The 14553-nt window shown below is 37.9% G+C and overlaps 1 protein-coding gene across 1 annotated transcript in view; it reads right to left on the bottom strand.

Moving 5' to 3' along the window:
* Positions 1-14553, bottom strand: part of USH2A (usherin) — a 717806-nt gene that overhangs the window by 259521 nt on the left and 443732 nt on the right. Inside the window, exons 38-39 of the mRNA XM_027612135.2 lie at positions 7550-7700; positions 6806-6948 (exon numbers count right to left, since the gene is read on the bottom strand). Coding sequence (XP_027467936.2) covers positions 6806-6948; positions 7550-7700 — 294 coding nt within the window. The remainder of the gene's footprint in view (positions 1-6805; positions 6949-7549; positions 7701-14553) is intronic.

Genomic DNA, 14553 nt, shown 5'->3' with positions numbered 1-14553 from the left:
AGTGGTTTTCTCACATCATCTACACTTGTTTGCTATTAGAGTTACCCACGATTGCTCAGTTTTCCTGTGATGTTCTCATTACTGCCCTAAAGCAACTTTTTATCATTCTAATTAAAAACTCAGTTCAAAAGCTCTGTTCAGTAATATTAACTCCACACATGAATATCCTTTAAATTTGCCAATGAATTCAAAATCAAGGTGGCAAATAGATAGATGTATAATTATATATATAGCAATAGAGTACATGTTTATTGTTAATGTAGCCTTTAGATGTTCGCTACTGGTATGTTAGCAGAAGAGTGATGGATTCTATCTTCTCTTTAATCATGAATTGTTTTATCAGGGTATTATTTATACCTCAACTACTCCCCAAAAAGGATTTTTGACAGCTCATGATAAAAAACTTAAATGAAATAGGACCAATAAAATAAAGGTAAAGAAATATTAATCTTGTGATGATGAAGAGGGTACGACAGTTGTATCCCAAAACAAATATTAAAAATGTGTACTCTGTTTTGCACAAAAAACGTGCAGCTTCTCGGCAACTGATAAAATAGGAAACAGGCTGTGTAACACACGTAACGCATCAGCGTCTAATAAAAGGAGGTTTTGAAGACTAGAAGCTTGGTGAAATTGAAAGGATACTATTTGATAATCTGCCAGTAGGGGAACCAATACCGGGAAACTCTTTTTCTCCGTTTTTCCCACGAGAGAGCAGAATATAGTTTAGGAGGAATGCTTTGACTTCTAGAACTGAGGCATATTGTACGGTGAATGGTTATGGAGTCTTCCTTGAAAGTCTGGGACAGAAAATTAAAAGTGTTGATGTGAGAACTCATTAAAGCATAAAAAATGTCCTGAAAGAACTGGAAGTTCCCAATTTGGAAAAACAGCATGCCTTACATGGCCAAAAGAGATCCAAGAGCTCAGCGGGGAAATTGAGGCCAGGTAGATAGAACATTTCATTAATCAATCCATCCTTTCAAAGGAGTCTCTGTTGGTTGCTTTTAGCTTTGGATCTTAGGATATAAAAATAAGAATGTAAAAATAATAAGTATTTGCTTTTATTAGTTCTGGAAATACAAGAATTTGGGGGGTGGGATTCATGCACCAGAATACAAACTATGTAGTTATATGCATACAGAGCCATTTTGCTCCCTAAATCAGCAGATGAAATAATTTACTTTTCATCATGGATCTTCTGTTATGGACAAAATAAGATACCTATAATCACTGTGTGAAAGGGTAAATATATCAGCATTCAGAAGTTAATATTTAAAACAATTAGGAAGCCTCTTTAGAATGAAGAAAGCAAAATAATTGTGCAGGACTACTGAAACCTATAGTTCATATTTCTTCATTAAATAAAATAAAATCTACTGATGCAAATGTGCTCCACTCTAATTTTAAAATGTTCCTCTTTTTCTCTCACAGAAACCAATTTTAAGGTGCAGATTGAGACTTCAAATTCTAAAGCACACTAATAAAAAGATGTTGGCCGTGCAATATTAATTTCAAAACTTAAATACTCCTAAGAGCACAAATATATTTATTAAATGATCTAGAAAATCCTGCTCTAGAATTATCTTGATCAATTAATCCAATTTCATACCACAGTTTTACTTCTCTCTGTTACAAGACTCAGAGCACAGGTTTTGAGAATAAGAAAAAAAGTGTTTTCCTTCTGGAATTCTCTTTCTATATATCCTTCCCTGCTTCATTTTGAAATAGACATGATTTTGGGCTAGCAGACGCCTCTCTAATTAGAACATCCATTATCCTAGTCAAGACAGTCAATGTTGAGTCAAAGGGACAGCCAGCAGTCTGCCTCTGACCAAGGCAGCGCATGAGGATTGCTTTTGGGATTTCCTTCTCACATTTGCCTCTCATCCTCACCCTCCTCATCTCAGATAGAGGCTGAAAACACTGGCAGAACACCCTGCAAGCCACCCCCTGGTCTCCTATGTCAGCGGACAACCCAACAGCAATTGCTTCTTCTGCCTTCTTCTGGGCCAATTGTGAGAAAATAAATTTGAAATGTGATATTAAAGTGAACTCCAAATATAAATCATTCCCTATTCCATCTCTTCATCTTCTCCTCAGGGAAGGCTTGCCTGACATCCCATGTTGAGGGAAATGCTCGGCCTCTGGGTTTGCTCTCACTCTGTGAGAGCCTTAGTTCTCTATACTCTAACTATGGTTTCACTCTATGTCCCCGTTGCTAGATAATGGGTGCCTCAAGGAAAGAACAGTGTCTTCATCATCTTTGTAATTTTGATGTCTCTTTCAGTCCCTGGGACAGGGCAGGTCCCCGGTTAGGTTTGCTTGGTTGAGTTTTCATGGGTTTGCTTATACAAAAGTCTTCTTAATCAATACTTCAACTCACAATTTTTGGGCACCTGCTCTATATCAGATCCTCCACCAGGCACTGAATATGCAGTCATCCCCCCATATCTGCAGGGATACATTCCAAGACCCCCACTGGATGCCTGAAACTGTAGATATTATTGAGCCCTATACATACTATGTTTTTCCTATACATATATACCTATGATAGTTTATAAATTAGGCACAGTAAGAGATTAACAGCCATAACTCATAATAAAAGAAAGCAAAATGGCAGATAAGGGGAGGCTATGGTACAAAGATAAATGAGACAGAGACTTAGGTCCTGAGAAGTTACAGTTCAGAAGCGGCTATTGATGGAGCACAATACAAATCACAATTCTACAGTAGCAAGGAGGAGGGAAGGCTTCACGGAGGAGGTGACGTTTGAGCAGAGTCTTGATAAATGAGCAGATTTTGCCAAACAACAAATGAGGAAGAAATGTGTTCTGTTAGATACAGATGTCCATGAACATTGCAATGTCTCTCTGTCTCGCTTCAGAAGAAACTCTGTTCCTTTGTAACCTGCTGTGAGAATCTCAGCGATGAATGAGGGGTTGGGGAGAGGATACTCAAAAATGCTGACAGAAAAAGTAAAGCAGGATCCAGATACTAGAATAGTATCCCTCATTGCTTCATCCCTTGTTCACGGTGCAATTGTTAAGTGTGGGAAAAATAACAACAAGGTCCAAAATAATGAATACATAAAGTATGTAAAGAATACTTAAAATTCCACTGTTTAGGTGATAGGATACATAGTCCTACGTTCTAGCATACTCCAGGCAAAACTCACAGTCTGTTAGCAAAATGATGAGCTCATGAAAAGTTGCCTAAGTAAATCTACAGAATAAACTGTTCAAATCCCACAAATTTTGTTTAATAATGCCTCTTCAATTAGTGGTTAAAAATACAAATGTGGAGTCTTTAACTTCAAATTTAGTAAAATGATCAAATTTTTAAAGTCTTTTAAAAATATATAACTCAATGGCCCACTCCAGAACCAATTTGAGTTTTTGTTTTGTTTTGGAAGGAGAGAAGTAATTTTTAGAAAACAATCTCATTTTCATTAGGTTCATCTAATTGCCTGTGTATACCATAAGTGTTTGCTGTTAAAATGACTGAAATAAAGATATTCCATATTTCAATCCTGTTACCTGAAAAACTTTGAGAAAAACAGATTAGCTGACTTTTGGTGGTCTAGGGAATCCACATTTTTAAAGAAAAGTGGGTTATCTCGTATTTTCCACAGGGCAGGATTTTAGTAGGCCAAAGTACATGTCCATATGCTAAAGTTACAGGAAACTTGCCCTTCCAGCCAACTACAATTTCTATATGCATACAGAAAACAATTGTGAGCGTACAAGAGAAAGGGAACAATAATATAATCAGGAGTGATGGTTATTTCAGGTTAAAAAATATCCAAAAATTTCAGTGCTTTGGCAAGTGTCTTCATGTTATCAATCATATGCATCCAAGTCTAACACAATCTCAATGTATTTTTGCAAACCACAGATATGCCAGGTGCTTGGACTGCCAGCAGCATCCCAAAACCAAAAACCAAAAACCAACAAAACACACACACACACACACACAGACGCACACACACACAAAACAGGAACCATGAGTTGTTTGTATTTATCTGGTTGCAAATAGTCGAACACTACACTGACCAAGTTGGCTGGAATAAACATCTTTTATTAACACACGTTTAACAGGATTTAAAATATTCATAGGAAATGTGCATTATTATTATTTGGCATCAGCACACTAGATTTTTAAAAATGCATGGAACTGGATATTGGTGGCACTCTGATATAAATGACAAATTATTTGAAAAAAAATCTATTAAGATTCTCCACAACCCTTTTCTCTGTCCGTGAGAACTTCTCTTTGCACTCAAAGCATTTGTTTCTCTGTGTACAGTTCATTTCCTGCCTAGGTATCTCTTTCTGGTTTCAGCCATGTCACAAGCTTGACGAAAATCACAGTCTTACTATATCACACTCAAAATATTGCTCTTGGTGACCTTTTTTGGCCCCAGGAAGTTTCGAGAGGCTTTGGCTGATGCAGAAAGGTGCCTATTGATGGAATGAAATTTAAATGTGGGCATGAGGTGACTTCTCTGTTTTATTCTGTAAGATGATATGTAGAATTTTTACATTAGAAATTGCACTTGGGCAAATGGGCGGTGCTGGTCAGGATCAAGTGCAAATCTGGCATGGAGCTGTCATCATGGGTGGTTTCATAAGCAATGCTTTGAAGCCCTGACAGAAAAAACTGCTTGTGCCCAATGCCAATCACTCACTCTTTGTCAACTCAATTGCACATCCTTCCAGAGATGGCATCCATCTCCACTGACACCCAAAATATAGAGTGCACTGCCATTATGTCTCGGGGGTAAGGAAGCACTGGTGACTTAACCTAGGGGGGCAAATGGCCAGCCTTTGGCTCTTTCATAATGTATACGACTTTGCAGTGTGCACATGAAGCAGAAGAAGAAAGAAGTCATTGGTTTCACAGAAAGGATTTACATAAAAATGATGGCTGGGTTTCTTGGGTTAATACCGGCTATATAGTCATGTGTTACCAATTCTTAAACAAGATGAAGGGTTAAACATTATTCACTTCAAACCCAGGCCCTACAAATCACAAAGAAGGCAATGTCTGTGTGCATGAAAATTCTAACCACATAGACTCTGCAAGACTTGTTTTGTAGTAAGATAAGGCAGGAGAAGTTTGCTCAACAAAGAATGTTATGCTAACTGGTACTTTGCAATGTTTTATACTTTATTTATGTGATAACTTCCTGCCTGTAGATAAAAGTTCATGGTCTCTAGTGAAGAAGAATCACCACTGAGGAAATCCAAGTGTTGTCCTTTCTCTGTGGGAATAGAAATTGGGGAGGGGGGGAAGGAGTCCATTTCCCTCCTCTTTCAAGGCAGCATTCTAAGGAGCCACCACCTCTGCAGTGGTCTGAATAATAATTATTTTTAGTTAACCTTTACTGAGTGCCTTCAAACAAGCTATATCCAAGGAGAATTAAAAGTCTATTTTCAGTTGTTTTTAAAAAAAATGTTTCTTTAAAAATCTACTTTGAGGGTGAGCTCTTTAGTTCATAAATCTGTATACAGTTGGTGACTATGTTGTTAGATTCCCCAGAGTGTGTGTGATGTTCCCCCTAAATGGGGTGTAGGTGCATTGAGTAGTGCATTCATGCTTTCTGGGTCTTGGGTGTCGTTTATTGCGCTGTGCTGATAATTTACTAAATGGTACCCGAGAGACCAAAAGGACTGGATGTGCCCTTGTAAAGTACCTAACTTGCTCCCAGGGAGTAATTACAAATTGGGAGAAAAGAATGAAGTATTATATATTATTGTTCATAATGGCCTTTTTAAAAAATAAAGGAAGCTTTAAGGAAGGTAAATAGTTCTGATTCTATCTCATTTGATGTCTTATCCTCACTAATATAATTAAGGGTATTAGAGAAATAAAAGAATCTATTTAATATATAATTGATATTGTTTCAAATACCGTGTCTTCTGATTAATATCTAGCCTTTTGAAAGTCATTCAGGTCCTCATTGGATATAGAGCCAGAATGGCAATTGTCCAACTGAGCCACATCCACTAAGCAGCCTCTGATTAAAAGACTTGACAAGATTAACCCTAAAAACCTCATTGTTCAAAGATAGTGTCCTCATTCACTCCATAGAGTTGATTTAATTTCAAACTTTTCTAAAAAAAATTATACTTCCATATATGTGCTTTTATAGAAGTAATTTATATAAAACGAAGTATTACAGTCACATATTTATTTTCTATGTATAACCTAGTCAAGACATATATATGTAAATATAACTCGTGAAAAACTAGAAAAGTCTCTTGATTGAATAAGACAATCCCAATCTACTCTTTGTAATAGTGCAGAATCATTGTTATCAGATTATACTTCCTTATTCTGAAGCCTGTCTTTCAGGTATGACTGAAAGTATAATGGACTCTGCTTCCAGGAAAACATTTAATGACATAGTAAGCATTCTCATGAAATAAGACTCTTATTTCATGCTCTTCTGCCTGCTGGAATTCCTCCAAAGCAGAGTACACTAAGTGGAACATGATAACTTCCCTCTTGCAGGATACCTAGATGTACCCTGAAGGATAGAATGGGTCCATGTTGTAATTTATCGCAAATTACTTCTTCCTGCAGTAATTTTTCTTCTGAAGTCCTCACCCTACAAATCCCCGAAGCCTACATTTTCCTTCTTTCAGGAGAGTCTGACTACCCTTGCCCTAGAAGAGATTATTGTCACTAACTGTCAAGAAAAGAGTGGATGCTTATTTCTCTGTTTTGGAAAAACTTAAGACATTTACTCATCCCTAATGTAGACAACATTTGGCGGTGTATTGTTCAGACCACTTACTGTCCTCTGTGGTCACGAAGAGAATCCAGGAACTATGTGCACTGCCAAATCCATTGGAGGCAACCAACCGAAACTCATATTCTGTGTATGGTTGGAGATCTCTCACTTCATAGCTTAACGATGCAGAAGGATTGGAAAATAACCTACATAGGAAAGAAATGTTCATTAGGAAGCTTTAGATATTCAAAGAAATTAAAAAAAAAAACAAGTAAAATCTTACTGCAAAGAATTTTCAGAGAATGTCAACATACAGTTAAGTACTGTAATTTTCTGTTGTCATATGAGATCTCTCTTAAAATAATGAGCCATTTGGTTGAGGGTTTGTACTACTGCATTTATATGAGATGTAAATTCTAGTAGTATTGAGAAAATTCTAGACTACTATTGAGACTGATTGCCACGTGGAATTTGTAGACTAAGTATTGTAATTTTGTATCTACAGTTCAGACAGCATTTTCTTTTTTCAGTTCAGGTTTATGCTTGCTTTATGCAATACATATGCTCATGGAAAGTTAAGGGGGAAGAAATCTTATATTAATGTTATATAAATGAAAAATAGAGATTTTTGCAAAGCAAATAATTATCCCCTAGGGTGTTACTTGTCTCTTATTTGTACATTTAAAAGGTGGCCTTTGTTTGTTGCAAATGAGAACTGACCTATTCAAAGATTAAGACAAAGTAAGTTCTGCCCACATTGTATGATCTAGGTGACAGTGAGGAGAATGGACAAAGTAGGTTGCTCACTCTAGAAATCCGTGGGTGGAGTGTCCAGGCCTCATCTGGAGTTGGTATCTGGGAGAGCCGGGAGCGTTGTTGCGAGCTGGTGTAAACCAGACAACCTGAAGACTGGTTGGAGTGGCAGATGAAAGCCTCGGAGGCAGCACGCCATCTGGAGCTGTCGAAAAACACAGATGAATTAGAGCAGAGAAAACTGTGGAGAACATATGCTGGATGGAATCGAAATGCTCCATATACTGGAAAAACTGTTCCTCAGGATCAACAACAATGTTAAACATGGTCCATTTAATTTAACATTTTCATTCCTGAACTACTGTACTTCCTTATTGTTCATCTCAACACAATTACATTAGTATTTCAATCTTAAAAGCCAGCCCCCAAATAGCAAGACAAATGAATATGCAGCACATTCCCACCTGTACTTCTGTTTATCTAATTAAAAATATGTAGGGAACTTAGTGAACCAAATATTAAAGTACCTTTTTATTTTAACTCTTTGCTAAGCAATCAAGCAATCAAACAGTGAAGGAGTCCATATCTTTTATTTCTCCCATATATATCACCCATTGCCATTTAATCACACTGCTACTCATGAACACAACTGGCTTTTTTTTTTTGAGGATGTTTTATTACAATTGTATTTTCTACAATGATAAATATATATGATTAGCTGAAAACAGTACATTCCAGACTTAATTCTCACCTATGAAAATATAAAAACTAAAGTTCTCTCCTCCTGCGATTTATACAGTCAGTTGCTCTTATTCCAATATGTTGCAAGTTGAAGCATCTATGTTGCCTTTTCTAGTTTGGTTGAATCTCTGGCCAATTTTTCCTGAATTTAGCCTATCTACTTGATATAATCTATCAGGGAACTCTATTTGAATAGTTCTACAAGGTCTTACAGGAGTGAGTGAAACTAAAGCCTATTCTACTTTAAAAGAATGACAAGATGACTCTGGCTATTAAATTAATTTTTCCAGGAGGTATAACTTGAATGAACCTATCATATTAAAATTTGTTCCAAAGGTAGCCTGAAACTTGAAAGAAATTAAGCAAAGCTCTGTGAATTTAGGATAATCACCTAATGTCTCTGAGCTTAATGTTTCTTATCTTTGGAATGGGGATAGTTTTCTTTGAGAATTGTTGTGAAGATCGGAGACAATGTAAATAAGGCACCTTATTTTGGGACTTCGTAATTATTAATTGTTGCTATTATTATTATTATTATTATTATTATTATTACTATGTTGGACTGATCTGAACTTCCCTCAGCAGAATTTAAGTGCTACTGTAATGTCAGTTTTTAGGAACACTCTAATTATTGTAATATACATTTCTAATGGTCAAAGACTACTAGACATCATTAATGAAGAAGAAGAAGGGATCAAAATAATGAAAACAACTCTCAGACTTCATTTTCAACTTTTTTTCATACATAGCCTTATGTAGTGTGTGTGTTTTATGTACTTTCCCCCTCAGGAGAACCTGCCTGTGAACTATAAAGCTAATGAATGGCCAGTGATGAGAATGGACAAATTACAAGTTTCATCAATCTGTTGTAAGGGTTTTGAGTTCATCAATATCCACTAATTTATTCAATAAACATTTATTGAGCCTCTACTCTGTGCAAAGTAGTATTCTTTGTGTGGAGGGATAACAGCAACGAGTAAAACAGACATGGCTTCTGACCCTGTGGAACTTAGATGTAAACAGAGGGAGCAAGCATTAAGTGGGCGCATAAGATCCTACCAGACAGCTAAGCTCAGGAGGAAAATAAATCAGGGTAAGAGAGGAGAAAGTGAAAAGGAGTGCAATTTTATTATTATGTAACAATTCAGACTGGGCAGGAAGATCATAGGAAGAACATGTTATTAGGTGACATTTGAGCAGAGACCTCAATGGCATGAGAAAGAAGGTCATGAGTGTCTGAAGGAAGAGCAATCCAGCCAGGGAGGCAATAAGTGCAAGGGCAGTGAGAAGGGGAAGCATCAGCTCTGTTCAAGAACAGTGGAGAGGCCAATGTGGCTGATGTGGGCCATGGAGAAGGAAAGGAAAAGAGGTTGGAGGGACAGGCAGGGTCTAGATCCCTCAAGATCCTTTCCAGTTCTAGGCCTTGAAAATATACTAAGGGCTCTGGATTCCATTTGAAATGGATTTGGGGGCCATTGCAGGGTTTCAATAAAGGATATGGTGTAATTTGGAACCTATAAAGACTACTCTATGCTAATGGAGGAGTAGGGGCAAGAGCAGACATAGGGAGATCGCCTACTGTAGCAATTCAGGTAAAAGACGACAACAGCATGGATTGGAGTGACAGCAGCAGAGGTGGTGATACAATCTGCTGTTAAGTGAGTGGGGAGGGTATTTTGCTAAGAGAAAATGAGGGAGTTAAAGATGCTGTCAGTGTGTTGAACCTAACCTCCCAGGTGAATGGTGGTGCCATTGCTGAGCTGAGGCATGCTGAGGGGAGAGATCAGTTATAGGGGGGATCAGGAATTCTGTTTTGACCATGTTACATTGAAGAGGAGGGACATCCAAGAAGAAGCTGCAAGTATGAGTCAGGATAGGAGTTGTGGATGAAGGTGTGTGTGCTATTTAATGGCTGAGACTTGATGAAATAACCCAGGGGGTGAGTGTAGATGGAATGAGTGCAGAAGATGTCTGTGAACTGAGCCATGAGGTCCACCAACATCTTGAGGTCAGGACGAATCTTCTACAACAAATGAGGCATAAAGGAGTGGTCCATGAGGGAGGACAAAATCCTAGAGAAGGTACAGCCTGGAAGTAAAGAAAGCAGATCCAAAAGGAAGGACTGATCAACTGTCCAACGCACTGAGAGTTTAAGGAAAGAGACAGAATTGTATTTTGCATCTGGCCCAGCGGAGGTGTTTGGTGACAGGTGCCAAGAAAAGATGCAGTACCGTGGCGGGCACAGCAGTGTGACTGGAGACGATGGGAAAGGAATGAGGGGTTAGTGAGCACAGGCAACTCTTTTGAAGGATTTTGTTCTAAAGGAGAGTAGAAAATGGGGCGGCATTTAGAGAAGCTTCTGGTATTAACGGAAGGTGTTCTAAAAACTGGGAGATGTTATAGTGTATGCACACCTACTAGAAAGATCCAGAAGAGATGTGGGGAAATGATAATGTAGCAGAAGGAAGAATAACTGCCAAAGCCAATTCCTTGTGTGGGAGACAGAGAGAAGCAAGCCAGCAGGGCATGCTGGCTATTGACCAGAGCAGGGATGGTATACCCATTGTGCAGAAGTGAATTCAGAGACTGCTGATACAGAGAGATAGGGAGATTTCATGACGGAAAAACAGCAAGGATCTCTTCTGATGGTCTCCGTTTTCTCGGTGAGCAAAATGAAAGCCAAGGCATCAGCTCAGTACTGAAGTGTGAGGCTGAACCGGATGCTTGAAGAGAAATGAAATTGCTCCCTCAGTTAGTAGAAGTGTGACATGCCCAGGATGTGGTAGGATTTCTGTCCAGGGCCACTTATCCCATAATCCACTGCTACAGACTTGCTAATTGATCATTTATCTGTGAACACACATAGTTTTAACAATGATTATTTATTTGCTCTATTTTTTTTTAAATTGATTCACAATAAATGGACATATATCGAAAAGGCATGGGCAAAAAGTAAAGGACAAAATTGTGTATGATGTAGAACATATAAAGTCACGCCCCTCATTTGACTATTTTCTTGTCTAACTTTTATGTGTCAAGGAATATCATATCACCAACAGTCCAAATTTGGAAGAAAAATCAGTTCTGGTAAGTCATCAACATGAAAAAGTTGGAGTTATAAATATATACACAAAAATCCATTCACATGTTTAAAACTGCATGATCATGCAATTAGGAAAGAATGAAGGCATGCCCCAAAGTAGGCTCCATAATAATAATACAGTATCTTGGGTTCTCTTCTGAGTGATAACCAAAAAAATGTGCCCCATTAAATTGGTCACACTGATTATATAAAATTGCAAAATATTTCCAGAGTGATCATCTTGAATTATTTACATATAACTATTCATTTTCCATGATTCTAGTAACACTGAATTCTGGAAACCTTTCTTTCCCCTCTGGTTAACCCCTTTTATCCTAGACCTATTCCTTGGAGGCTCCTTAGCACCAAAGCAATAACTGGGAGCCAGCCATAATTTCATCCCTGGTTTCTTAACAGAAGAGCCGTGTATCTATCAGCTTGATATATTGTCTCCAAGATGCTATGTTGCTCAAAAAGCTTCTCTCGAGTTTAATATGACCCTCACGGGGCAAGCACTCCACAGACAACCTCCTGAATCAACACTTCTTGTCCAGTAAATACTAATTCTAGACGGCAAGTGGATAAAACAGCTACCCCAATCTATAAATTCAAAGGAAGGGAGTTTTTAATAAAATTTCAAAGTTAACCTTTTTTGGAAGGCAAAATGAATACAACATATTAGCCATAAATTAAATCGCAGATTGAACTAGTCTAGATGCTATAATCTTTAAAATGTACCATTTTATTAAACTTTTAAATGATATGCGCTTGTGGATTCTTCACTATCTAAAAACAAAACAAAACAAAGCAAACAGAATGCCTTAAATTTTTGCTCCTTACAAATTTATAATTTATAATATATTCCTGAGGAGAGCTCTAAAAAGCAAAAGCAGAGGCTTTTTTTCTTTTTTCCATGTGACTGGTGACTACCAAGGCTGTAGTGGCCAAAAGAGGAAACTTTTGGCGAGAAAATGAATTCAATGAACTTCTCATATGCACCCATTTCTCAGGACAGCTCACCGACCAACTTGTTACTACTGCAGTGTGTTTTTGTGTGTATGTGTGTGCATTTAAAATACCGGAATAGAGGCTCATGGATGGCTCAGTTGGTTAAAAGACTGGCTCTTGATTTCAGCTCAGATCATGACCTCAAGGTTGTGAAATCTAGTCTGGCTCCACGCTCAGCAGGGAGTCTGCTGGAGATTCTCTCTCTCTCTCTCTCTCTCTCTCCCTCTCCTTCAGTCCCTATCCCTGCTCACATGTGCCCTCTCTCTTTCTAATAAATAAATAATTTTTTATAAAAAATAAATAAAATACTGGAATAAAGTACTGCATTAAGATATTGAAGAAGTCTGTGATATTTTGTATTAAATTCAAATCTGTAATAAAATAGATTGAATGCCATTCCGCACAAGATTCTTTGCTGGGGGAAGAGAAAGGGCAGAATAGAGGGAGAGTGGGATTTAGACCATCTACTTTATGTTTAGTACAGAGATAAGACAGGACTCAAGTAACTATAACACAGAATGTGTAAACAGCATGAAAGAGGTGTTAGTGCTTCCAGATGCGGTTCAGAAGTCAGAAATTCACATCCAATGTGCACTGGACCTTGTCCTTCAGAGGGACAGGCCATCGGGACCATGTGAGATCGCTCCTGTGGGGCAATCATGTCCTCAGCCTGATTCCAGGGTCTATGACTCCATCAACTCTGCCCACGCTCATTCCAAGCCCATGTGCTGCTTCTTCCTGGCTTCGCTTGGAATCTGACTCCAGCCTAGCTCAAACTACCCGTCCCCCACTTCAGAGGGTAGATTACTGGCATCCTCATTTAGATTTCCCTGTTAACATAACACAAGAGAAAACCATGGCCTTTTATCTACATGCATCCTGGCTGCACCACTGAATAGCCTGGCACATACTCAAAATCCTTGGATTACACATTTTCTGAAATAGCTACATATGAGCAAGGATTTTAAATTCTAGTTTCCAGAATGGAAAATTAAAGTTCAGACACATACACTGAGTTGTTGAGTCATAAACAAATTGAAAACAGAAGGCAAGACTCAATTTCCAGTCACTAAACCATATGTCATTAAAAAAGATATTAATTATGAGGAATATGCAGATGTGCTAACAAATGGACAGTCAACCTTGAGCACAAGGATGTACAAATAGAGAGCAGCGTTAAATAGTGGCAAGTAGGTTAAAATCGATTTAATGTTTGCAAAACAGTCTCTCATAGTATCTAACTTTTTGAACACATTCTTTGTGCCAGGTTTTTTTTTTTAACATAATTATTCCTAATCCTAAGGATTACACTATAAAATTGTAGCATTATCTCTTTGTAGTCTAGATAAAGAATCTGAAGCTCAGAGAGGTTACATCTTTTATCTCAAATCACAAAAGCGGTTACTGGCAGAGTGAGGACTTGAACTGAGACTTTAAATTCAAAGACAATGTTCTGAATTCCATATCACAAAACAGCATGTTCTAGTAGGTGACTGATACTAGAAAATAAATATTATATTTATTGGGGTGCCTGGATGATTCATTTAGTTAAGTGACAGACTCTTGATTTCGGCTCAGGTCATGATCATGATCTGAGTCCTGAGATTGAGCCTCACATCGGGCTCCCTGCTCAGCATGGAGTCTGCTTGAGATTCTCTCTCTCCCTCTATACCTCTTCCTGCTAACGTGTCCATGTGCTCTTTCTCTCTCTCTCTCTCAAATAAATAAATCTTAAAAAATTTAAATGTATTAAATAAGTATAAAAGCAAACCATTTACAATATTAAATAGATTTCTTTTAGTAAAGACAATTTATATTCTGTCCAATTCATATTCTTTATTTTAAGACTTTATTTTTTTTTAGAGAGAGAATGAATGCACAAGTGGGGATGGGGATGGGCAGAGGGAGAGGGAAAATCCCAAGCAGACTCCAGGCTGAGCATGGAGCCCGATGCTGGGCTTGATCTCGCTACCCTGAGATCATGATCTGACCTGAAATCAAGAGTTGATACTTATCCAACTGAGCCTCCCAGGTGCCCCTGTCCAATTCATATTCTTAAGCAGTTCTTTCCTGGTGTTATTTATCACAGCAGGGCCTCTGTCTCCGTATTATCCACAGGGAACCTGACATAGAAATACTTGTGTGAATTTGCTAGTTCCCAGAAATTAGTCAAAACCCATAAAAATTCAATGAAATACAAAATGGCGAGGTCTTCATGTTAGTAAGA

Source organism: Zalophus californianus, chromosome 10 (genome assembly GCF_009762305.2).
Source record: "Zalophus californianus isolate mZalCal1 chromosome 10, mZalCal1.pri.v2, whole genome shotgun sequence".
NCBI lineage: Eukaryota > Metazoa > Chordata > Mammalia > Carnivora > Otariidae > Zalophus > Zalophus californianus.
The sequence above is the reverse complement of the archived record's forward strand: the minus strand, read 5'-3'. Positions and strand labels throughout refer to the sequence as shown.